A 23,974-nucleotide genomic window follows, 5' to 3' on the forward strand; every position below is an offset into this window, starting at 1 on the left:
CCACCCAAGCTGCAGATGGGCAGGATACACAGGAGGGCTCTAGGTGTCCACGTCAGTCCTGCTAAACAAGCCCCGAATGTTAGAGAAAGACCAGTGGTCTCATGCCCCCGACCCTGTGGCCTGGCGGACAGAGCCCACAGCATGCTCTTGCCCAGTTGCAGCTTCTTGTCACTCCTGGGATTGGCTCATCTGAACGGCAAAACAAGGCTTGAAGAGACTGTAACCCACACCCACCCCGTGCCTCCTGCCTCCTGCCTGTGATACAGTGGTGGCACCGGTACCCCAGGTGGGGTGGGTACCAAGTACAGCATGAGGCCAGAGAAGCCCAGAGTTCTGCCAGTTGCTCCAGCCCACCAGCTCTTCAGGGTGGCTTCTGCCTACCCCGGGCCCCACACAGTGTGGCTGGCTGGCCAGGAATGGGAGTCGCCCCCTTGGAGGGCCCTGCTGTCACAAGCCCCAGCCTGTGCATCAACAGGTGGGGGTGGAAGGGGCCTTCAGGCCCGAGGTGCTTGCCCTCTGCACAGTAGCAGGTCTCAGGGACAGACCAGATGTGTGGGCTTTGCACTGCTGGTCACCCTGTCCCTCAGGAGCACATGTGTGCTGAGGTGCTGGCAGCCCCTCTGACCAAGGCCTGGGGGCGCCTCAGTGGCGATCCGGTGTCACCCTGTCCTGCCTGTGCTGGTGTTGTCTGCATGGCCCAGGATGCAGCTTGGCTTTGAGTTCTGGCAGCTTCCCTGTGTCGTGCCATCTCCCATGTCTTGGTCACATTTGGCCCTTGTCAGCTGTGGATGAGAGGCCACTCTACCGTAGGCCTGGAGGCCCTGAGGTGGGTGGGAAGCCCTGGGAGTTGTGGGTCGGAGCCTTTCCATGAACTGGGGACCACACCACCCACCTGACTTCTGCAACCTCCTGTGCCCAGAAAGACTTGGGTATCACCAAGATTTCCAAGCACAGACCTGCCCCAGAGAACAGGTGGGACCCCCATGTGGCTAGCTGCCCCAGGAGCTGGTGTCTGATGGTGCACAGGACCAGGACATGCCCTGCACTGCATGGGGCAGAAGCAGGCTGTGGCCAAAGATGTAGACCATTTATAATTAGAAATGAACAAGGGGAGGTTCTCTTTCAGCACTTCTCCTTAGAAGGGAAAGGAAGGTTGGGAATTCAGTCTTCAGTGGGAGGGACAGAACCGATATGGGTTTTGTTCCAAGGCATCTTGGTCTTCTTTGGAGCAGAGGGAGGGTGGGTCCTACAGATGGGAGTAGAAGGCCTGGGTGGGGGGCACTCCTGCTGGAACCAGTCTGTGTTGGCAGTGCCCTGGTTGTATGTTGTGGGCTGGTCCACCTTGTGAGCACCCCACCTTGGGCTCTGGGGAGATGGGCTGTTGTGCCTGGGAGCCAATGCTCAGGGCAGGTGGCTGGCTGGACACATGCCCTCCCCAAGCCTGCTTCTTGCAGAGACTTCTCTCTGCTGCAGGGTTGTCCCTGAGCCACCCACCAGCCTGAAAGGTTGGTTGGTTCCCTGAAATCCAGGAAGAATCTTCCCTCACCCACCCCCAGTGCTGGGCCGCCCCTTGGAACCATGTACACAGGCAGTCTCCATCTGGGAGAACTGTGCTGGCTTCTGGTTCCAGTTTGTGAAACGACAGATAAAATGGAGTTGGAAGACCCAGCCAGAGATGGCACCAGCTGAAGACACACTTGGGGCAGTGAAGGCACACTCTGAGTGCAGCCCGGGGAGCTACAAGGGTGGGCGGGCAGGAAGGACACAGAGGAGACTGGTCCGGCCAAGCACTGGGACCAGCGCTGCCTGGAGGGGCTGCTTTTCCTGCTGTCGATGGAGCTGTGGCTCCACGCTGGCCACACTCCATGGGAGAGCTCATCAGGTCACGGGGATCAGCTGGCAGGGAGCTCTGAGGAGGTGAACTGCGTGGCCTGCTCTGGTGGGACGAGCGTAGGAGGAGAAGACCTGCCCTGGAGCCCTCAGCGTCTCCATGGTGAATGGGCTGTGGCCAACACTTGCAGGAAAGGCTGTTAGAGCCGAGTCCAGGCTCCCTTCCCTAGGCGCTGAGCACGCGAGCTCCTTGGGGAGCCACGTGTGTGAGCTGTGCTTGGGTGTTAGAATTGGCATCCACGCTGGTACTAGGGCCAGAGGCCTGGCCTCTTGAGATGATACTGTGTGGCCTGCTTTGGGGCAGTCACCTGTTACTGGAGAAGGCCCAAACTGTTCCCCTGATGTTCTGGGGTCCAGACGTGACACTCCAGCTGAACAGGGAACCAGCGGGGGCGGGGGGCAGCCATGCAGGCAGGACTGGCTGAGCTGGTGCCACGCCTCAGGCACCTGGGATGGAAGAGCGAACTCCCCTAAAGTCCTGCTCTCTGTCCCTCCCTCCCCAGCTGCAGGGCTCTGCATGGCTTTCTGCCAGGGCGCAGAGCTCTGCTCACCTCTCCCACGTGTTAGCCTGCTGGACGGGATCCAAGCACTGGCTGGCAGGGTTGGGGATGGTGGGCGGGTCCTGGGGCTGGGGCTGTGCCAGGGGAGTCTAACTGTGTCTGTCTTGCTCACAGCCCTGATGAAGAATCCTCACAGAGGTTCATTCCCTTTGTTGGGGTGAGTACTGCGAGTTCCACTGCAAGGAATGGTGGGCTGCCAAAGGAACTTTACAGTGCTTTCATGTTAACTTGCGTGTTACAGAACCTCACTGTGTGAGCACAGGGATGCCTTTAAAGTGCTCTGTGTCCTGTGTGTTTGGAGGGGAGGGGGCCTAGGGATCGTTGGTTTCCCCAGCGGATGTAAAGAAGCAGAGACCCTATTGCAGTTAGGACCAGTGTCCAGCTCTCAGCCTGTCCTGAGCACCAACAAGGGGTCAGATAGCACCCACCCAGTGTCCAGAAGTGCCGAGGCACGAGGGCACTTCTGCCTGCTTACTCAGGCTGCGTGGCTGTGCGTCTGGAGGCTGATGCTCTGCCTCTGCAGGGGCCTGAGGGGTGCCTGTGCTCCGCCAGCCCCGAGTCCCAGTGGCCTGTTCACTGCCACCTTTCCCACCTGGTGTGGCCTGCCCGACTGAGGGGCCTGCATCTTGTGTGGCAGGTGTCCTCCAGCCCAGTGAAGGGTCTAGGGTGGATCTGTCCCCTACATCCATACACCCCATCCAGGGGCCTTCCTGTAGTGACAAGAGTGCCCTGTGCTCTTGGGCATTTGCCTGTCACCATTTAGCCAAGGCCCTGAATTTGAATTGTAATCCACTCTAACTGACACAGCTTCACGTGGCTGGTGGCCACTGTGCTGGGCAGCACAGGCCTAGGGCAGGGTCCTGTGGCCCGTGGGTCTGGAGCAGCCTCCTGCCTCTTCCCCAGCACCCTCCAGCAGCCTTTCTTGTTCCAGGTTGTGAAGGTCGGGGTTGTGGACCCATCCTCCGCCACATCAGGTAATCCCGTCCCCAGGGCCGCGCGAGTGGACCAGGCCCCAGGTCCTGGTGGTGTCCTGGCCCAGGGGGTTTTGAGGAGCAGCTCAGCCCTGCTGCTTCTGCTAAGCAAGAGCTGCTGGCCACCTCCCTGCGTCCTTGCCTGGAGTCCCCGGGCACCCGGCAGAGCATCAGCTCACACTGGCCTGACTCCTCCCAAAGGTGACTCTGACGACGCAGCGCCCTCAGGCTCCAGTGTGCTCCCTTCCACCCCACCCTCTGTGTCCACGTCTCCTGCGGCCAAGGAGGCCTCGCCCACCCCGCCGTCCTCCCCGTCAGTGAGCGGAGGCCTGTCCTCCCCCAGGTAAGCACACAGCTCCTTTCCCACTTGTTCTGAGGTGGCATCTACCCCACATCCCACCAGCGCTCTGGGCAAGCAGAGGCTAAGACCCTGCGATGGAGTGTGAGGGCTCAGTCCCAGCTTGCACCTGCCGCCACAGAACAGGAGTACCTGTTCTCTGCTGAGCACCACCAGGACAGGAGCCACCACGCCACAAATGAACATGGCTGTGCACGCGAGGCTTTCCAGAGAGTAGCTGGGGGAGGAGGTGCAGGAGAGGTGCTGCCGGACCATGCACCCAGGATCAGCCGATGTCCTGCCAGGCCACCCTGGGTCTCTCAGAACCAAACCCACCCACAGAGCTGAGTCTGGGATGTGGGCGCTCACACTGCACAGGCCTCAGGTCCAGCGCTTCTCCGTGCTCCAGCAGACCCTCCCCGGGCTTCTCCAGCTGCCAGTTCAAGCTCTCTGTAGGGTGGTTGGTCTGAGCTCTCAGCTGGTGGTGGGTTTCCTTGGCATGGTGACTGTATGGATCCATGGGCACAAATGGGTGCCCAGTGGACCCGTGAACAGACAGCGCCACAGAATATCTTGCCATCCAGCTCACTGGGACGGGTGCTGGCCACACCTCCTTGCCCATGCAGACAGTGACGCGTGTTGCCAGGACAAGGCCATGGCCTGAGTGTGAGCACCTCCCTCTGCCTTTCGCAGCCAGGGCGTTGGCGCTGAGCTCATGGGGCTACAGGTGGACTACTGGACGGCAGCACAGCCCACAGACAGGAAGAGGGACGCCGAGAAGAAGGACCTGCCCACCACCAAAAACACGCTCAAGTGCACTTTCCGGTCCCTCCAGGTCAGCAGGCTGCCCAGCAGTGGTGAGGCCGCAGCCACACCCACCATGTCCATGACTGTGGTCACCAAGGAGAAGAACAAGAAGGGTGAGGTTGGGGCAGGCTGCACAGGGCTGCACAGCGGGAGGGGCAGCTCGTGATAATTGGGGTGAGGACCATCACCTCCAGCACCACCCCACGTGGATGCCCCATAAACTCAAGGGGCCCGGGGGTGGCCTTCAGTGGGGTCTACCAGATGCTCAGACAGCAGTGAGCCTGGGGGCACTGAGGGTCTGGCAGCTTTGACCAGAGCCTCCTGTGGAGGCCACCTGGACAGAAGGAGGGTGTCTGTCTGCAGTCACAGCAGGCAGCTGGGCATCCTAGGTAAGCAGGAGTCTGAGGGCTCTGGCCAGCCAGGCCCCTTCAACTCCTCTTCAGTCCTTTGGCCACTGCTCTCCTGTCCTGCTTACTGCAAGGCGGCTCTGGTCAGCCTGGCCCAGAAGGAGCAGTGGATGACAACAGGGCCCTTTTCCTCCCAGTGATGTTTTTGCCCAAGAAAACAAAGGACAAGGACGTGGAGTCCAAAAGCCAGTGCATCGAGGGGATCAGCCGCCTGATCTGCACAGCCAGGCACCAGCAGAACATGCTGCGGGGTAAGACTCCTCTCGCAGGGTGGCGGTGGCTGGGGGCTGCTCCCACTGGAACCCAAGGTCCCCTTGGGTGCTGTCTGTCACACGGGAAGGCAGAGCAGTGCGGCCGTGGGTGACCCTAAGTCAGCACAGGAACCGCTGCTGTTGGTTCTGCTGTGAAGTACCCATGACACGGTTCTCTCCACATGGGGGACGAGGCCCTTGGGTGCACCTGACAGTTCTTCACCTTCAAATAATTCTCAACCCTTCCTGTGTTTTCAAGATTGATTTGTACATTCAAGGTGCTTCTCAGAGGGCATTCTGCCCACATTTGATTCAGTGTGAAGCTCCCAGGACTTTCCTTTTCCTGTGAGCACAGTTCCATGCCCTCCAGGTGGGAACTGCCCTGGTCTCCCCATGGTGACTGCCAAGACATAATGGGGCTTGCAGAGTCTCAGGCTGAGCCCAAGGCGAGGAGGTCTTGTGGACAAACAGCATCTGGCTGAGGCTTATGCCAGGCTTTTCCTCAGAGACCTCCAGAGGCTCTGTGTCCTGGGAGGGTAGAGAGCAGAAAGGGCCTGGCAAGGGGGATCCCTGGAGGTGTTGGTGCCTCCAGCTTTGGGATCCTGGACCTGCACCCTGGCCAGCAGCCCACCTTCTTGGGTGACAGTTGAGCGGGCAGGCCAGGTGGGCAGATGGTCAGGCAGCCCTCTCTCACAGTACTCATCGATGGCGTGGAGTGCAGCGATGTCAAGTTCTTCCAGCTGGCTGCTCAGTGGTCCTCCCATGTGAAGCACTTCCCCATCTGCATCTTCGGACACTCCAAGGCCACCTTCTAGCCCTGCCCACCCACCAAGGGGATGGTGTGGGACACGAGGGGCCTACCTGCTGTCCCCTGGTGGCCACTGCGGGAGGGGCAGCTGCATTTCTGTTAACATTTCAGTTTACCACAGAGACAGACTGTCAAAAACACAAACCATCTTAAGTATGAGTGTGCTCACAGCCTGAAAACTAAGGGGCAGCTCCTTGCTGGGTGCCAAGTAACTGCCGTGCTTATTAACCAGAATGTCTGGAGCAGGGAGGCTGGGAAGGGGAGGGCAGCACGCAGGGGCTCAGGAGCCACCCAGGGCCCACAAACAAGAAGGGTTCTTGCCTTCTTGTCCTCTCCTTCCTGGAAGGCAGGACTCCGCTTCCACAGGGAGCCCAGGGCAGGCACAGGCCTCGGAGCTTGGTGACCAGAGGCCAAGGGTCACAGGCATGCTCAGACTCCTGGGGGGTGTCACCCCCAGCACCACTCGTGCATAGCTCCCAATAAACTCCAGCCTCGCAGGGGAGATCCTTCTAATGCTCTCAAATACATGTGACGACATAGCTGCCAAACAGATGTTGCTCTCATGAAGTCCCCTTGGGGCTCTGCAGAGCCACAGGTCCTGCCCACCCCTCACCCCTTCTGGTCCTCAGCTATTCCCAAGATACTGCTAGGCTTCTGCGTGTTGTGCTGTCCCAGATTGAGCCTTGGTCCCTGCAAATGTCCTAGTGTCCAGCCTGGGAAATGGTGAGCTGTGGCTGGGGTTGGTCTGAGGTTGAAGCCAAGTGCCCAGGCACTAGCCTGCTACCACACCCTTCCACCCCTACTCTGCCTGCTGGCCTAGAGTGTCCAGAACTGGCCATGTGGGTATCTGGGTTGAGATTCAGGATCGTGGTGAACTGGGGGACAGGTGGCACCTGCAGCAGCAAAGTGACCATCGTAGGCTCTAGTGGGCCAGCCTGATCACAGGTCACTGCAGGGGTCATGCACCCGCTTCAGGGCTGTGCACCTCCAGGCCATGCTCCTTGGAGCAGCATGTTGTATTTGGGCCTCATCCTGGATGGCAACGCTGCTTTCTGCCTTCCCTTGCAGCAGAATAGTGGTGTGCTGACAGGCAACCAGGGTCACCCATCTGACTACCTGCTCCACAGACCAACAGGGAACCTTGCAGGCTGCACAGGAAGAGCCCACCTACTCCATTCCCTTGGAAGCTGTGGCATTCCCAGGGACACTGGTGCCCCAAGAACAAGAGCTGCAATAGGCTCTGTTCAGAAAACAGTGCCAAATGCAGGACTCACCTTCCTTGGGGTGAGAATGGCCTATTTTTCTTACCTGTGAGCTACCTGTTTACCAGCCCCTCTCCCGGGGACTGAACAGTGTCCATTTGTCCAGAGTAAGGGCCATGGGGCTAATGATAGAACCTGTGTTTGGCCCCTGGGTACATGGCTCAGAGTTGGCCTGTGGGCAGAATGCCCTGCAGGGACTGCCCCAGAGAGCACCCTGCTGCAGTGTACAGGGCTGTCACTTCAAAAGTCCATCCACATTCTTTCCCAAAGGTCACTCTTGGTAGAAGAGATGACTTAAACTTTCTGTCCTGGAGACCACAGGGGCTGTGCAGTTTGCCTGGCTGTGGGCAGCTCTTTCCTAGGGAAAACCTCCCCAGGGTACTCTTGCCCATGTGGCTCTGAGGCTCCACCCTGCAGGGCAGAGCCTTTTCAGCAGCTGTCCCTGGGTCCAGCACCCATGTCACCACCACCACGTGGGCCCTGTGCCAGGAAGAAACAAATGGAGACCTGGACTGCATGCGCCACCTGCCTCAGTTTCCGTTGGTTAAAGAGAATGGTCACATTTCCCCTGCCTACCTCATGGAGCTGTTATGGGATTTCAAGGAAAAGCACTTTGTCCCCTTGAAGGACCACCAGAAGCCAAATCCGTCTTCAGCCAGTGTGGCCATGAGGGCAGTGCAGAGTGTGCGTGAGAAGTGTGCGTTCTCAGGCCTCACCCCAAGTGCACCCCGAGGGATTTCTCAGCCCCACCAGTCTCCGAGGCTAAGCCACTAGTCCCTGTCAGGCTCCTGGGCGGGGCCGTCGCTGGCTGAGGTGTGGGCAGGCTCCACCTTTATCCCTGAAGGTGGGGACCTGACCCCTCCCCTCCGGGTTGGTCACCTTGCCCCTGTCTCCTCTGGGCACGCAGGCCAGGGTCCTCGGTCAGCAGCTGGGTCAGAGCTGGACGCGAGGTGGGGGGTGGTGGGGCTCTGTGCAGGGTTGGAGGCCTTGCCGGATGAAGACCTGGCCATCTCTGGCTTGCGTCCCCAAATGACTTCCTCTTGAAAACGTCCGTGCCACCTCCTCCAGAGCCAGGCCGTCGGACTCTACAGGCTCCCAACCCTCCCCGGCCTGTGCGGGCCTGGTGGGGCCAGCGAGCCGAGGACTGGGCTGGTGGGCGCTGCCGCCGGTTTCTACAGATCCCGTCCTGTTCGTTGTGACTGGTTTCTACAGTGTTTGTGTTGCTAGTTTTCCTTTTTAATGGGAAGCAAAATTAATGTAAATAGCTTTTCGAGGAGCAAATGCTAACCTGTCCCATGTGACCATGAGGACGACTTTAAGGTGCTGAAGCGACACTAATAAACTGAGGGCACTGCGGCCGCCCAACTGCGTGATTCCTCTCTACCAACAAGAGACCGGGCACGCGCAGGAGCCACCGCCCCAGGGCTGGCTGGCGCATGCGCGGCGGGCCAAACGCGCAGCCCATGGGGCGGGGCCTGCAGGCGGAAGTTCCGGGGAGAGAGTCCGCCTCTGTGGAACCGCGGTGCGTGCGCCCGCCTCCGCCTCGGGTCCCCGCGGGGGCCAGCCCCGCCCCCACAGGACCCCGCGGAAGCTCCCTGTGACCCGGCAGAGCCAGCCCCGCCCCCACAGGACCCCGCAAGGCCAGCCCCGCCCCCACAGGACCCCGCGGAAGCTCCCTGTGACCGGGCAGAGCCAGCCCCGCCCCCACAGGACCCCGCAGAGCCAGCCCCGCCCCCACAGGACCCCGCGGAAGCTCCCTGTGACCCGACGGAACCAGCCCCGCCCCCACAGGACCCCGAAAGGCCAGCCCCGCCCCCACAGGACCCGCAGCGCCAGCCCCGCCCCCACAGGACCCGAAAGGCTAGCCCCGCCCCCATAGGACCCGCAGAGCCAGCCCCGCCCCCACAGGACCCCGCAGAGCCTCTCTGTGACCCCGCAGGACCCCGCCCTCCCTCTCTGTGACCCCCAGAGCCTCTGTGACCCCCGCAGAACCCTACCGAACCACTCTGTATTCCCCTCCCTTCAAGCACCCCGCGGAGCCCGCCTGTTTCCCGTGTCCCAGTCCCTAGGAACCCTAAGTGCCGGCCCCTCCCCTGTTCTGCTTTTACCCACTGTGCCGATTCCTCCCCTCTCCATCGTGCGTCTTCTTCCCTCCCCACCGTGGGTCCTGACCTCCACTGTCCCTCCCTCTCAGCGCAGACCCCCAGACGGTGGGGACTGAGGCCTGCCTTGGGTGTGGTGTGAACGTGGAGCCAGGGTCACAGGAGCGAGGTTGGCCCGGGTGGGTGCTAGGAGCCAGGGCTGTAGACAGGAGACTGCGCGAGTCTTCCCACTGGGATGCTGATGTGGAGGGCAGTGGCCACAGGAGTAGTGAGGAGCACAGGGCCAGCCATTGGGCAACAGTCTGGTCAGTGGCTGGAAGGTGGCCCTAGCACAGCCTAATTTTGCCGCCATCTGACAGAGGGGCCCTGGGAGCCTGGGGGATCCTGCCCCACCCTATCCAGCTCCTTCCTCTAGAGCCTCAGAGGTGAAGACCCACAACCTGCTGAGGGTCAAGATGGACAGCAGGCAGCTGTGGGCACAGCACTTGCAGCTCACCCAAGAGCACAGGCAGCCCTCTCCCCCAGGGGTCCTGTCTGTGGCCAGGGGCCAGCCAGGTTCCCAGAGCAGTGACCAGCAGGGACTGCAAACACAGGACTGGGTAAGTAGGGGGACACCCCTTTTGGAAACCCAGGTTTTGGTTGGGCTGGCTGGGGAGGGAACCAGGCAGGGGATGCACCGCAGGGGTCTGAATGGAGACAGAGGGGACGTATGCTGTCTCCCCGCTACTCTGTACCCTTTTCACTCTCTTATGCTGGGCAGAGTGGAGGGCCAAATGAGCTTGGGAAGATGTTTGGTACCCCTCTGGCCAAGAGAGTCTTGATTTGGAGGGAGAACAAGGTCCCAGGGCCGGGATGTGCTTGGTCCACATGGTGGTGAGGACAGACACAGCTGTGCAGACCCGTGGATGTTCCCCCAGCAGAGGTATTCAGAGTGCCTGTGTGGTTCTGCTTAGGGGAGGTTCAAGGCCAGGTCAGATGGGTTCATGCTTCTGTAAGATAGGAACTCAAAGGTGTCTCAGGCTGCCGGGTGCTGGTCCTGCAGTTAGACAGTGCAGGGAGCCTTTTGAGTCATGCATTTGGATTTGTGTGTCTAGCACATGTGTTCACTAAGGTCAAAGATAGTGGGAAAAAAAGCAGGCTCCCTGAGCTGCTTGATTGACTACCTGTGTCCTCCTGGGTATTTCTTCCAGGACCCAGGGCCTTCCAGGCCCTATGTGTGTACCCAATGCCGGGCCACTGGAGTGAGGGACCACCCAGGCCCTCTGGCTTCTGTGAGACCTGTCTTCTGACAGGCAGTCTAGTCAGTAGGCACACAGGAGGCGGGGTGGGTGTGTGCTCCCATCCTGCAAAAGAGGCAGGGACAGGAGGAGACATTGGGTCTACACACTGTAGGGAGTTGCTGTAGTGTCTGTCACACCTAGGTCCCTTCCAGGGTTGCCCCTGTGCAAAGTTCCTTTGTCCCTCCCTTGCTGCTGGCCATGGCCTGAGAGGCACCCAGGCTGCCCTCTCTAACTTTGTTCCCTGGATGTGGAATGTTTTTCTTCCAGATTTTCCCATAATTGGCCTCCTCTTAGGTGGCACCTCCCAGGGAGCCCCTGGCCTGGCTAACTTAAGTTCTTCATCCCTCCCCTTTCCCAGCCTGGCCCTTTAGCCACTGCCTCTGCTATGCCTGACTGCAGCCCCCATGGCCATGCATGGTGCCAGAACATGCTCACAATGACAGCAACCTTGGGCTGAGACCAGGTCCAAGGAGGCCTTCCCCAGCAGAGGGTCTGCAGACCACCAGCCTAGACCAGTGGGTGAAGCTCCAACTGTAGCGCTTATGCCTAATGACAGCTGGTAAGAAGGGGTGGAGCCGGCGGTGGGTGGCAGTGCTGTAAGGAAGCTGGGAGCTGCAGGACTGGAGACAGGGTTGGGGGTGGTCATCCTTCGTTACCACTGGGTGGGTTGTGCAGGTGCAGGAGGCAGCAGAAGCAGGACACCTCCCTCTGCACACATGCCACCTACTGCCTTTCCTCCCTGGAGTGGTGAGAGACCAGCCTGGCAACACTGGACATGTGAAGGCAGCCCTGCTCGGAAACCGCTTCCTGGTTAGTCTAATGGCATTGACTGGAATCCATACACAGCAAGAGGTTGGGAAGTCAGTAGCCTTCATAGACACAATAGCAGGCTCAAGAGATAACAGGCAAAGGAGGCCAGCTCACAGTACTAGGAATAAATTGAGAAAGTGAACATAACCTTCTTTTTTAAAATTTTTTTTAAGTTGCCAGTGGATCTTTATTTCATTTATATGTAGTGCTGAGGATTGAACCCAGTGCCTCACACATGCTAGGCAAGTGCTCTACCACTGAGCCACAACCCAGCCCCTACACAGCCTTCTTGAGGGTAACTTTTAAACACCCCCAAAGAATCACAGAGCCCTGAAGATGGCAAGAGAGCTGCACCCTTGAACAATAAGTGTGTTGCACTTAAAGTGCGGAACACCTGCCCTCCTTCAGCTCTGCAGACTGGCCATAGAAGCACAAAAGGCCAGAACAGCTTCTACCAGCAGATGGGGACGGTTCTCATATTCAAGGAAAGGAAGGGTAGGAAAGTTGAAATGGCCACTACTCGAAACTGTGTGTTATCTATCTAGCCAATTAACAACTACATACTCTTGGTTGAGTAGCTGTTATGGAGGGGAAACTAGTTTCAATACCCTGCAAAAAAACAGGCCGAAAATGGATGGGAAGACTCCTGCTCACCTAACAGCGGAATTCAGTCAGTCCTGGCCTCATACTCTGTGAAAAGCACTGAGTATAGCTAAACAAAGCAGACATCTGGTGGGGACACACTTAACACAGCAGTGCTTTTAGTTTTTTTTTAGTTGGTGGTGAACCTTTTTTCATTTATTTATATGCAGTACTCAGAATCAAACCCAGTGCCTCTCACATATGAGGAAGCACTCTACCCCTGAGCCACAACCCCAGCCCTACTTTTAGGTTTTAATCTTACTTTGTGCATGCGTGCAGCACTGAGGATGGGAGGAGTACCACTGAGTTATACCCTGAGCCCTTTTATTTTTTGAGACAGGATCTCACTAAGTTGCCCAGGCTGGCCAGTGACACTCCTGCCTCAGCCTCCTAAATTGCTGGGATTATGGGCTGGTGCCACCATGCCTGGCTCCATATTTAAGGTTTAAACCTGCCAAGTTTAAAAAAAATGATTCAATGCAATCCCAGTTTTTTAAAAAAACAAGCTGGGCACTGTGGTGCGCACCTATAATCCCAGCAGCTCAGGAGGCTGAGTCAGAGGATCACAAATTCAGGGCCAGCCTTAGCAACTTAGCGAGACCTTGTCTCGAAAAATAGAGAGAGCTGGGGGTGTAGCTCCATGGTTAAGTATCCCTGGGTTCCATCCCTGGGACAGATGGACAAACAAAATTTCATGAATCTTGAAAATTTTACTCTAGGTACACATAGTGTTTTGGTAGCATATTAGTTATACATTCTTGAATAGCAAAGTAACCCCAAAACTTAACAACTTAAAACAATAAATATTTTGTCTTGGCTTCTGTGGGCCAGGAATTTGGGAGCTGCTTAGCTGGGTGGCCTTGATTTGGTCTCTCAGGAGGTTGTGGTCAAGATGTCAGTCTGAGCCAGAGTCCATCTTAAAGCTGGACTAAGTCTGTGTCCACAGTGCCCCCTCACTTGGTCAGGGCTGGATGTTTGCAGAGGCCGAGGATCCTGCCCACGTGGATCTCCGCACAGCAGGCTGTGTATCTTTTCACACAGTGGCCACTTCCCCAAAGCAAGTGCACACAGAAGCGGCTGTGGCTGCTGCCAGTGAGCTTGGAAGTCGCACTCCCCCATCTCTGCAGCTGTTGGTCACCCTGGTCACCCCTCTTGAGCCTGGGAGGGGCAGCACAAGGCTGACCCTGGGTTCCAGTCCTAGGATGTGCTCTGGAGGCTGATCATCCCAGGTGGTGATCAGATGCATCAGTGAAGGCCCAGCAAAGCCCAGCAGCGAAAGTCAAGGGATCATAAGCCAAGAACTGTTATGTGGAACTGTAGGCTCCAGAGACCAGTCTCCAGGAGGCAGGCAGAGGGGGAGGCAGAGGCTCTTGGAAGGAGCAGAGAGGCTTGACAGCAGCCATGGAATCTGTGACCTGAACCACTCAAGAGGATTGAGAGTTTGAGGCCAGCCTGGGCCATCGAGTGGGACTTTAAAAAAACTGTGGAAGCTTATTACAGAGAAGGCACCAGGTGGAGCCCCAGAGAAAATAATGATCAGCCTTCAGTTCCATAACTGATGTAGGTATCTTCTACAGAAAAGGCAAAGTTATCATTTGACTTCAGATGGTAAATGTGGGGCATTTTCACACTCACATGTGATCCCAGTGACTCAGGAGACTGAGGCAGGTGATCTCAAGTTCAAGGCCAGACTCAGCAATTTGGGGAGACCCTGTATCAAAAAATAAATAAAGGGCTGGGGAGATAGCTCAGTTGGTAGAATGCTTGCCTTGCAAGCACAGGCCCTGAGTTCAATCCCCAGTACCACAAAAAAATAAAAATAAAAATAAATAAATAAATAAATAGTCTGGGTGTGTAGCTCAGTGGTAGAGTATTTGACTAGCATGCACAAGGGCCTAGATTCAATCACCAGCACCACAAAATGAGAAAAATAATGAAAATGACAAGTAAGCAAACAAGAACTTGTTCCCCACAGATTCTCATATCAACTCTGAGGACAGACCTCGAAGAGCAAGAATGTGACCTCAGAAGATGTAAACTAGACTGGGAGTGAGGGCGAGAACGAGAGAAGTCTTTGGAGAGGTTGGAATGAGCACTGGTGGGCAAGGCAGGCCTGGGTCAGTCACAGAGCCCGTTCAGGGTCCAGCACCACCCACTGCTGCCTCCAGTCCTGTGCCATTTGAGAACACTAGACTTTGACTTCGCATGTACACCGTGACTGCACGGAAGACCAGAAAGAGCCATGTCCCCACAGGCGGAGGGAAGGTAGAACAGAACAACACGCAGTGGACACACAGGGGACCCAGGGAGACACTCAAACAGATGAGACAACCAGGCACCCAAGACAGGACAGCAGATGTAGTTACTCATGTGTCATTTAATTGGGCAAATGAAAGTGGGGATTAAAAACAACCAAAGCCTGTGTGGTTTATGCGAATGTGTGGTTGGAACCCAGGGTAGTGGAGACGGACTGTAGGTAGCCTTCAGTTCACTGTACACTTTGTGTTGAACTCAGCAAACCTGCTTGTGCGAATGCTGCTATACTGGACGCGGAGGTGGACCTGTCTGATGGGCGTGTTCTTGAGTGAAAGAAGCAACTGACAGAATCATGCATGCAGGTGGCTCTGTTTATTCAGACTTCAAAACATGGAAAAGGGGCTAGGGATGTAGCTCAGTTGGTAGAGTGTTTGCCTTGCAAGAACACTGACCTGGGTTCAATCCCTAGCACCACCAAAAAAAAAAAAAAAAAAAAAAAAAAAGTAATATTGGTAATATATTCATTAAACTCTAATTTTTAAAAATAAATATGTTGGGGCTGGGGAGATAGCTCAGTCGGTAGAGTGCTTGCCTTGTAAGCACAAGGCCCTGGGTTCGATCCCCAGCACCCAAAAAAAAAAAAAAAAAAAAAAGAAAGAAAGAAGAAAAAATAAATATGTTTAAAATTTTTACTTTGGGGGCTGGTGTTGTGGCTCAGTGGTAGAGCTCTTGCCTTGCATGCATGAGGCACTGGGTTCAGTTCCCAGCACCATATAAAAAAAGCTAAATAAACAAAATAAAGGTATTAAAATTTTTTTACTTTATAAAGAAAGAAGCAGTACAACAGTTTTTTTGGGGAGAGGGTACTGGGGATTGAACTCGGGCACTCAGCCACTGAGCCACATCCCCAGGCCTATTTTGTATTCTATTTAGAGACAGGGTCTCACTGTGTTGCTTAGCACCTTGCTCTTGTGGAGGCTAGCTTTGAACTCAAGATCCTCCTGGCTTAGTCTCCCAGGTTACTGGGATTATAGGCATGTGCCACCACACCCAGCCTATGCAGCAATTTTGAAAAATAGGGCTGAGGTTGTGGCTCAGTGGCTTGCCAAGCACGTGTGAGGCACTGGCTTCCATCCTTAGCACCACATAAAAATAAATAAATAAAGGACAGTATTGTGACCATCTACAACAACAACAACAAAAAAAAATTTTTTTAAAAATGAATGAATAAAGGTCTATCAACATCCAAAAAGAATATTAAAAAAAAACAGTTTTGAAAAATAAAAACAAGTCCTTCCCTCCTTTAAACTCTAGCAATTAAAACTGTGTGGTATTGGGCAGAAGGTGGCAAATACATGCACAGTGTAGGACAAATGGGTCACAAGTGACCCTTGTGAGCTGGGGGGTCGCTCAGTTGTAGAGTACTTGCCTTGCGTGTGCAAGGCCCTGGGTTCCATCCCCTAGTACTGGACAAAGAAAAAGTGACCCATGTATAAATCTGTGTGGAATCTCCCAGCAGCGGAAAATGGACTTTTCAGTAAGTGGTACTGGGATGATTGGCATCCACCTAAAACATGGTAGAATGCATCCCACTTCTCATGAAACAGCGCAAACCCAAACTGCAGCGGCACTAGAGACACCTGAGAGCTGTGTTTAGAATCCTAGGGTAACAAGCACCTTTCTTAGGCCAAGCACACAACCCTTAGAGGAAGGGCCTGACAGATTTTTAAAGTATGGCAAATCAAGGACATGAAGATGTTAGAGGACACTCTGGAAGGAAGTACTTGCAGTTTACAACAGTCAAGTGTTTACCAGCAGAATCTACAAAGAGAGGCTTGCAAGCTATCAGAAAACTTGTAAGAAGCAGAGGGTTTGGGGTACAGCTCAGTGTGGGAGTACTTGCCTGGCGCAGTGGCTAAGCACTCCTGGGCTCAGACAGCGTGCAGACTGGGGGCATCCCGAGCAGAGAAGCCCAGAATGTCTGTGTGGTTCTGCTCAGGGGAAGTCCCATTCCCAGCCCTGCAACCCCCCAAAAGTAAGCCAGAATGGAAGAGTGGGCAAAGCCTATGATGAACTTGCAGTTCCCAAAGAAGAAACTAAGCAGACACTAAACCTGAAAAGGCTGCAGAAATGAAGTGAGAGATGTGGAATTGGTGAGCGTGTGGGAGAAGAATCCATTTGTGATGATTGTCCACGATGTTTTCTTTTAACTTATTTACTAATCTACCCTAAATTCAATCTTTAAACTTTCAGTAAAATTTTTTTCTAGATTCTCAAATGGTTTGCTTGGTCATTGTTGGACTTTTTTCTAATGATGCATTTCAAGCTGTAGAGTATCCTCAGAGGACATCTTTGGCCACCGTTCATGGGTTTTGTGTCCTCCTCTCATTGTTTTCTTGTTCTTCATTTCTAATAAATTTGTATCTCAGCCTTGATTTTCTTTTTCACTCTGGGGCCAGTCAGAAGGGTGTTTTGGAATGTCTGTGTCAATAGGAGTGGTGTGTGTTTATTTTTTTTTTTTGGATTACTAGAGATTGAACCCAGGGGCACTTTACCACTGAGCTAACCCTCCAGCCCTTTTAATTTTTTATTTTGAGACAGGACTTAAACTTGGTGTCCTCCTGCCTCAGCCTCCCAAAGCACTGGGATTGTAGGCATGCACCACTGTGCCTGGCTTATTAGTAACTTTTAATTAATTGTACTGTGTGTAGCCACAGAACTGTTGTGGGCCTCTGGTGTGCATGGGAGGATCTGGTTTGCTTGTGGCCTACATCATGACCAACTTTTGTGAGTAGTCCATGTATTTGGCAAACACGTGAGTTGTCTGGTGAAAGGGCTCTGAGCACGTTCTCTTGTCTGTCAGATCGCTCTGGTTAACACTTGAACAATGTGTGTGACTTTAAAATGCCCACATCCACCTGAGGAGCAGCAGCCCCTGGCCGCGCCTCACTCTGGCTGGTAAGCTCGCACCACGGCTGCTGCTCCTAGTTCTCAGCTCTAGGTTCTGTTGCCTTCCTGCCGGGGACACGGAGAACTAAGCCACCAGCTCCCACCACCACACTTGTCTGTCCTCAGCCCTCAGATCACACCTGTCAGCTGCCAGCACAGGCCCTATAGTGGGGTGAGCACCGTCCCACCTTGTTCTCCTTGGAGGTGACAGCTGTCTCCCTTCCTACCTTTCTGGCCCCGCTTGCTCTTTCTTTTTCGTTACCTGGCTGCGCACCTCACGTGGCTGGGAGCTCCTGTTGGCTGGGCAGCGGCCCTCCCTAGGCCCTGGCTGTCCATCCTCCCGTATGCCTCAGCAGCCTGGTTCTTGGCCCTGGTTTTCTGTTTGGCGTTCATTCCCAGAGCACACCACCGGGCAGCTTCCTCCAGGGTGTGAGACATGGTCTACAGGTGCAGAGGCTTCTCTGCTCGGCTTCACATGTGCATGGTTGCTGGAGTGCTTGACGGGAGAGACTTCCTGCAGGACTCGGAATCGTGCCATCACCTCTGGTTTCTAGGGCTGCTATGTGACGCCCTGAACTTTTGGACCTCTGAGTCTCTGTGCCGTGTTTATTTTTGCTTTTGTTTAGTGATGGGGATCAAACCCAGGGCCTGAAGCACAGTAGGCAAGTGCTTCACAGGCTGTGATCCCTAGCTCTATGCTGTTTCCCTCAGAGCTGTTCCGCATTTCCTTCTCTTGCCAGTATCCTGAAATGTGCTCTGGTGAGGCTATTTCTTTTCACTTTCTGGGTGAACTCCCTCAGTCTGGGGCCTTGTCCTTAGTGTGGGAAAAGCACGTGTGCATGTTTGTGTGTGTGTGAGTTCACTTTCTCTGTCTCTCTTCAAGGTTTGTTGGATATTGATCCAACAAGAATGGTTCTCCATCTTCCTCATTTTCTTTAACCTGTTGAGTCTTAGTCTGTTCCTTGTTTTCAGTCCTGTATCAGTCAGCATTTGCTGTGATGATGCTCTGTGACAAGCAACTCCATAATTCTAGTGATGCACAGTAAACTTCTGGTCCTGCATTCCCCTCTTGGTGATCCTCCCAGGGCCTGCTGTTCTCAGGCCCCTGGCAGAAACACAGGAGGCCAGCCCATGTCACACAGCATATTTTGAGCATATGCCCCCTGTGGGAGTAACACAAGCAGGAGAGGAAGAGAACCTCTCATGGAAGCACTGTGAAACCACATGTGAAAGGGGAGGTGTACGATTCCACTACAGAAAGAGGGTTGAGAACAGATACAACAGCCAGATGCAGTGCTGCAGGCCCACGACCCCCAGCCCCCTGCTCAGGAGGCTGAGGCAGGAGGACCACAAGAACCAGGCCAGCCTCAGCAATTTATTGACACCCCATCTGAAAAAAAGAAGACTGGGATGTAGCTCGGTAAAGTGCCCCTCTGTCCAGTCCCTAGTACCAAAACAAAAGCAAGAGGAACCCCAACCCCCTCCCACAGAGGGTGTCACTGGGAAGAGCCCACCCGTCCTCTGAGCGGCCTCCCCGCATCCTCCTGCCCTTCGATGACATGAAGTGGTGCCCACGCGGGTGCTTCCTGTGATCTGTCTCCGAATTTCCCTCCCTGAGGGTCTGGCCTGTTTCCCACAGCAGAGCTGGTGCAGGTGTTGCTGTGCTTGGTGGGGCTTCATTGTGGTGGGTTCACCTTGGCAAGATGGAGCTGGGTTCTCGTCTCTCTCTCTCTTTTTGCAGGGGGTGGTACTGGGGATTGAACCAGGGCGCTTAACCACTGAGCCATATCCCCAGCCCTTTTTCTTATTTTGAGGCAGGGTCTCCCTCAGTTGCTTAAGGCCTCTCGAAGTTGCTGAGGCTGGCTTTGAACTCACAAGCCTCCTGCCTCCATTACTGGAATCCAGGTGTGCGCCAGATACTGGCATCGGTCTTTCTGTCTGCTTGACTCCAGGACCTTGTGCTTGCTGAACACATCTCTCCCCCTGGGCACCTGCAACCCTAGCCAGTGCAAGTGCACAGCCCAGCTGCGTGAGGATGTCTGCACTGATGTCACCTGGGTCTCGAGGCCTCCTCCTAGCTGATCTCCCAGGCAGTAGCTCCTGTTCCCAGCTCCTGGGGCCCTTTACCGCCCTCCCACTTTCTGCCTGTGAGCACGACAGTTCTGGGGCTGGCGTGTAGGTGGGACCATGCAAGCCCCGCCTTTTCGTGGTTCTTGTGCCTCAGCCTCCCGTGGGAGGTCAGCTTCACCGAATGTGGCGTCTCCGAGTTGGGTTTCCACATTTTGGCTACTGCAAGTAATGCTAAGAGGGCTGTGCACACGTTTCCCAGGTCCGGGCTTTTAATTCCATGGATGTATACCCACAAGCAGAATGGCTGGATCATGTGGGGGTTTAGGTTGGATCTTTTTAAGTGAGGGGGACTTTGCTTGGAATTGTTTCCTTCGCTGATTTCAGCAGGGCACGTCTCCTCCTTCTAGAATGGAAGACGATGCCCACCCCCACCGCCCAGGGGCATCCAGCCCACTTGGGAAGGTGGGGACATCCTGCTGGCCCACTGCTTCTGGCCTCTCCCTGCAATCTGCCCTGGCCTTTCCTGCCTGCTTGCTGGTCACTACCTTCCCGTCTGCTGCACAGCACTGATGGCCCTTCACCAGCGCTTGTCCTTGTCTCCTGCATTCATGAGCAGTATCCCTCCCCTACCCCCGCTGTGTCATCTAGGACGGGACTCGGGGAGAGGGGTGCGTGGGGTTGGTCTTCAGTCCAGCATTTTTGGGGGTACACAATAGGCTGGCTGACCTGTCTCTGGTCCAGCCTGGGCCTGGGTAGTGAATGCACCCAGGGTTCTAGGAGGCCATGTCGAACTGGAGATGTTGCAGCCGCCACTGAAGCCTCCCACAGTCTACGGGCAGACGCTGCAGATGGTGGGCAGCTGCTGGGGCTCGTCCAGGCACAGAGTCACAGAGTCACGAGGAGTCTGCGCAGGAGCTGGGGGGCTAAGTGAGCTCGCTGTGCGGAGGGGAAGGGCAGCGGAGGCCTCAGGTGTGGCCCGCACCATCCTGCTCTATCTCCGCAGGTGTGCGAGCCGCAGGAACCCAAGTGCCCGAGCCGCCACTGGAGCATCAGCATCGACGAGCGCCGGCAGCTGGCAGTGCTGGGCGCCCAGGAGAGGCAGGACGTCGCAGGCGCCCCCTCCCAAGGCAGGGTGCGTGGTGGGCGGGGAGGCGGGCCTGTGCCTGGCCTGCCCTGGCAGAGCCCTGTGCCTCCCCTCCCCACCTGGGCCCTGATGCCGCCGCCGTTGCCTGCAGGACATTACACAGATGGTGGCGGAGCTGGTGTCCAAGGACGTGGTCAAGGACGTGCTCCTCATGCAGCCGCTCAGGTCTGGGGGGTCCACTGAGGCCTTCCACGATGTCCCGGCTCGGAGCACACCTTTCTGGCAGACTGCAACTTTGAAGAGCCGGGCCTCGCAAACACCCCGCTCCTAGGAGCCCTCTCAGTCCTCAGTTTTCCAGAGCTTTTCCTTGGGGAAGGCCTTGGGGGAGACCTTCGTGCCCTCCTTGTGCCCATGCACTGAGGAGAAAACAGGCCTAGAAAGCACTGCTGGCCTGATGCCTGGGGCCTGCCTGGGGAGGGCTGCTGCCCTGCCTGCCCTGACCTGGAGGGAGAGGGGTGGAGGGGGCCTTCCCTGGAAAACCCCAGCCTGCCTCTAGTCTGCCAGAAGAAAGAAGCACTGGGGCACCTGGGCTGCTGGGGCTGAGCAGCACTGTGGGTGCCTAGGGGCAGGGGTGTCCATGTTATGCCTTGGGTCCTGCCCCTAAAGCCTGGGTGGGCACGGGACCCAGCAGTGATGCTGTGGTGCAGGCAACTGGGGCAGAGGCACACATGAGGTGCTGGACACAGGCTTTCTGATTAAGGAGGTGCTTCCCAGGTCTGGATGTGAACTTGGAGTTGGACGAGGGCTGAGAGGGCAGTGTGCATAGAGGGTCCAGGGTAGCCCTGAGAAGCTGGCTGGACAGGTGGCCCTCAGGCCCTAGGCCTGCAACCCTAACTGCCTTGTCTCAAGGCTAGGGGCCCGCAGAAGGGTTCTGAGTTGGGGGTGACAATACAGGCTGTGTTTTGAGGAGATGGAGCTGGAGGGGACAGGGGTGAGAGAGAAAGGAGGGAGGGTTCCCAGCCCTGCTGGCTGGCAGTATGCAGAGTGAGCAGGTGGCCCTGGACTCAGTGACCTACTTACCGGCTGCTTGGGTTTTTGCATGGGCAGGGCTGGTGAGGGGCTTTGGGTTGAGAGGAGGTGACAGCCACTTGGACCTTGTACACACTGGCAAACTGGCAGTGCTGTCCCAGAGCCCAAGGTGAGACACAGATGTAGCCATAAGGCGACTGCTGCCCCTGAACACCTCTCCTCTTCTCTGCCTCCCTCACTGTAAGGTGCAGTGGAAGTCCTCTTCTTTCAGGGGAGCTGGGCACAGCCCTCCCAGTTCAGTGTGATTTTTGTCCTCTTTGTTCATCATGACCAGAGTGGGGGAGGGCCGGCCATGAAGCCACAGGGACTGGCGGAGGCGATCTAAGAGGTGGGACCATCATGATCCCTCCCCTTCCTAAGGCCCCTGACAAAGATGTGGGAGGTGCTCTGGGCCAGGCCTTGTGCTGGGCAGGAAACAGGAGGGTCTGTCACAGTGCAGAGTGGGAGCTAAGGTGTCAACGGTCACCATGGAGGTTGCGTGCTGTGTAGTTCTGAGTGAATTTAAGACTGTGTTGTTTTCACTCGCGGCTGGAGCGGCCTGGGCTCATGCTACCAATTCCAATCTCACCTGGGAGTCCCGTGATGCTCAGAGCTCCCACAGGGCTCCTTCCCATCACAGCAGCACAAGCAAAGCCTTGGGGTCTTGGGGCTGAACTGACCCATCCCCTAGTGGTGGACATGGCCACACAGCCAGCCCTGCTTAGTGGACATGAGATCTGTCTCTCAGTGGGGATCAGCAGTGAGTGCATGGCCCTGCAGGGCCTGGACATGTCACCACAGTCGGGGGAGGGGGCCACCTGTAGTTTCTTACCTTTGCTGTAACAATTGCTACAAGATTAACGTTGTGAAACAGTGCACTCTCTCCTGCCTGTGAAGTCTCGCTGGGGGGTCCAGGTGTGGGCAAGGCCGTGCTCCTCTGGAGGCACTGGGGGACCAAGTCCTGCATTCTCAGCTTCTAGAGGCTGCCTGCTGCAGCTGCTCTGCCTCTGCCCTGCCTCCCTCGCCCCTGGTGAAGGACTCCACTGGGTCCAGATGACCCAGGATGATCCCTGTTTTGAGGTCAAACCTTCGCCCTATCTGGAAATTAAGACATGGACTTTTTTATAACACATGCCTGTAACCCCAGCAACTGGGGAGGCTGAGGCAGAAGATCTCAAGTTCCAGACCAGCCTCGGCAACTTAGGCACTAAGAACTGTCTCATAAAGTGAAAAGGACTGGGGGGCTGGGATTGTGGCTCTGTGTTACATGCTCGCCAGTATGTCTGAAGCACTGGGTTCAATCCTTAGCACCACATGCAAATACATAAATAGAATAAAGGTGTCCATCTACAGCTAAAAACATTTTAAATAGGGCTGGGGATGAGGCTCAGTGGTTAAACACCCCTGGGTTCAATCCCTGGCATATCCCCCCCAACCAACACACACAAAAGAAAAAAAAAAAAAATGGGACTTTACAGAGGGGAGCCTGATGTCTCCCACAGGGTACTGCTGGCATGCAGTGGGCAGAGGCCAGGATGCTGCCTGAGGTTTGCCAGTGCACAGGGGAGGCCCTGCTGGAAAACCCAGGACAGAGTAGTGTCTGCGGAGTCAGCACTCACTTGGGGGAGACCTACCTTGGGGTGAGTAGGAGTTTACAGCAACAGGGGGTTCTCGTCCTTGGATGAACAGAAAGATCTCAGGACACCAGTCAAGGGGAGGCTGGAGAAGCCTGCTTGTGAGTGGGAAGGATCCGAGGAACCGTGCTTGGGGACAACCGAAGTCCCTAGCAGCAGTGCGATAGGTCTGCCACAGCCCCTGCAACACCAAGCTTCTAGGATGCCTCCACTTCTGGGCCGCCAGGTCAGTCCCTGTCTTTCCCTGGGGCTCACGGGAGTGTTCGGGGACCACCTCCCCCAACCCCGTCGCGACCGGCGGCTGAGCGCCTGCGCGAGCAGGGCAGCCACCCAGAACGGAGCCCCGGGCTTGCGAGGGCGACGGTCTCCCTGCGCATGCTCGCCCGGGGTTGGCCGCGGAGCCTCCCTGGGTCCCCGGCGCCCTTCTCGGTTTGTGACCGGCTGGCTCCGGATGGGGAGCGCGGTCCCTCCGGTGAAGCAGAAGGGGCCTCGCGCCGGCGGCTGATGGGGGAGCCAACCCCACGCAGCACGCAGGAAGGTCGGGGTGCCTGGGAGATGTAGTTTGCAGCCCTGCCGAGTGCCTACACAATGCCCGCACGACCCCGTTAGAAGAAATGACTTCGCTAGTTTTGCAAATGCTTGCTCGTGGTTAAACAGTGTAACAAACACTATGCTGTTGTTGTTTTAAAACTCAATTCTATCACTGAAATGACTGCTGTTACCTTCCCGGGAGGGTTACTGCAGCTATTTCTAGGGTACGAGATGGAAGGGTATATGGAAATAGAG

General features: G+C 55.9%; 2 protein-coding genes across 13 annotated transcripts in view; both read left to right on the forward strand.

Annotated features, from left to right (window-relative positions):
* Nucleotides 1-8,658, forward strand: part of Pacs2 (phosphofurin acidic cluster sorting protein 2) — a 62,900-nt gene extending 54,242 nt beyond the window's left edge. For 8 of the 9 annotated variants that reach the window (XM_047542088.1, XM_047542083.1, XM_047542089.1 and 5 more), the window contains 6 exons: nucleotides 2,565-2,607; nucleotides 3,382-3,424; nucleotides 3,623-3,764; nucleotides 4,452-4,678; nucleotides 5,110-5,223; nucleotides 5,920-8,658. In XM_047542088.1, coding sequence (XP_047398044.1) covers nucleotides 2,565-2,607; nucleotides 3,382-3,424; nucleotides 3,623-3,764; nucleotides 4,452-4,678; nucleotides 5,110-5,223; nucleotides 5,920-6,038 — 688 coding nt within the window. In that variant the 3' untranslated portion in view covers nucleotides 6,039-8,658. Of the gene's footprint in view, nucleotides 1-2,564; nucleotides 2,608-3,381; nucleotides 3,425-3,622; nucleotides 3,765-4,451; nucleotides 4,679-5,109; nucleotides 5,224-5,919 lie in introns of those variants that run through there. The other variant, XM_047542092.1, reaches the window with a different exon arrangement.
* Nucleotides 8,659-8,785: 127 nt separating this feature from the next.
* On the forward strand, nucleotides 8,786-22,941 carry Tex22 (testis expressed 22). Of its 4 annotated transcripts, none has more exons than XM_047542093.1 (4): nucleotides 8,786-9,994; nucleotides 11,351-11,485; nucleotides 20,406-20,534; nucleotides 20,638-22,941. In XM_047542093.1, the coding sequence occupies exons 1-4, from the start codon at nucleotides 9,851-9,853 to the stop codon at nucleotides 20,815-20,817; spliced, it is 588 nt and encodes a 195-aa protein (XP_047398049.1). In that variant the 5' UTR covers nucleotides 8,786-9,850; the 3' UTR covers nucleotides 20,818-22,941. The 4 variants fall into 4 exon arrangements, 2 of the variants coding, with proteins under 2 accessions (XP_047398049.1, XP_047398050.1); XR_007107311.1 differs by lacking the exons at nucleotides 20,406-20,534; nucleotides 20,638-22,941 and adding exons at nucleotides 11,034-11,234; nucleotides 14,103-14,838 and having other exon boundaries at nucleotides 9,856-9,994; XM_047542094.1 differs by lacking the exon at nucleotides 11,351-11,485.
* Nucleotides 22,942-23,974: the final 1,033 nt, after the last annotated feature.

The sequence above is a fragment of the Sciurus carolinensis genome, chromosome 2 (assembly GCF_902686445.1).
Source record: "Sciurus carolinensis chromosome 2, mSciCar1.2, whole genome shotgun sequence".
Classification (NCBI taxonomy): Eukaryota; Metazoa; Chordata; class Mammalia; order Rodentia; family Sciuridae; genus Sciurus; species Sciurus carolinensis.

Coding starts and splice junctions, on each gene's coding strand:
- Tex22 (XM_047542093.1), top strand. CDS start 9,851: ATGGACAGCAGGCAGCTGTGGGCACAGCACTTGCAGCTCACCCAAGAG. Junction 9,995..11,350: donor GACTGCAAACACAGGACTGG/GTAAGTAGGGGG, acceptor TGGGTTGTGCAG/GTGCAGGAGGCAGCAGAAGC. Junction 20,535..20,637: donor GCGCCCCCTCCCAAGGCAGG/GTGCGTGGTGGG, acceptor CGTTGCCTGCAG/GACATTACACAGATGGTGGC.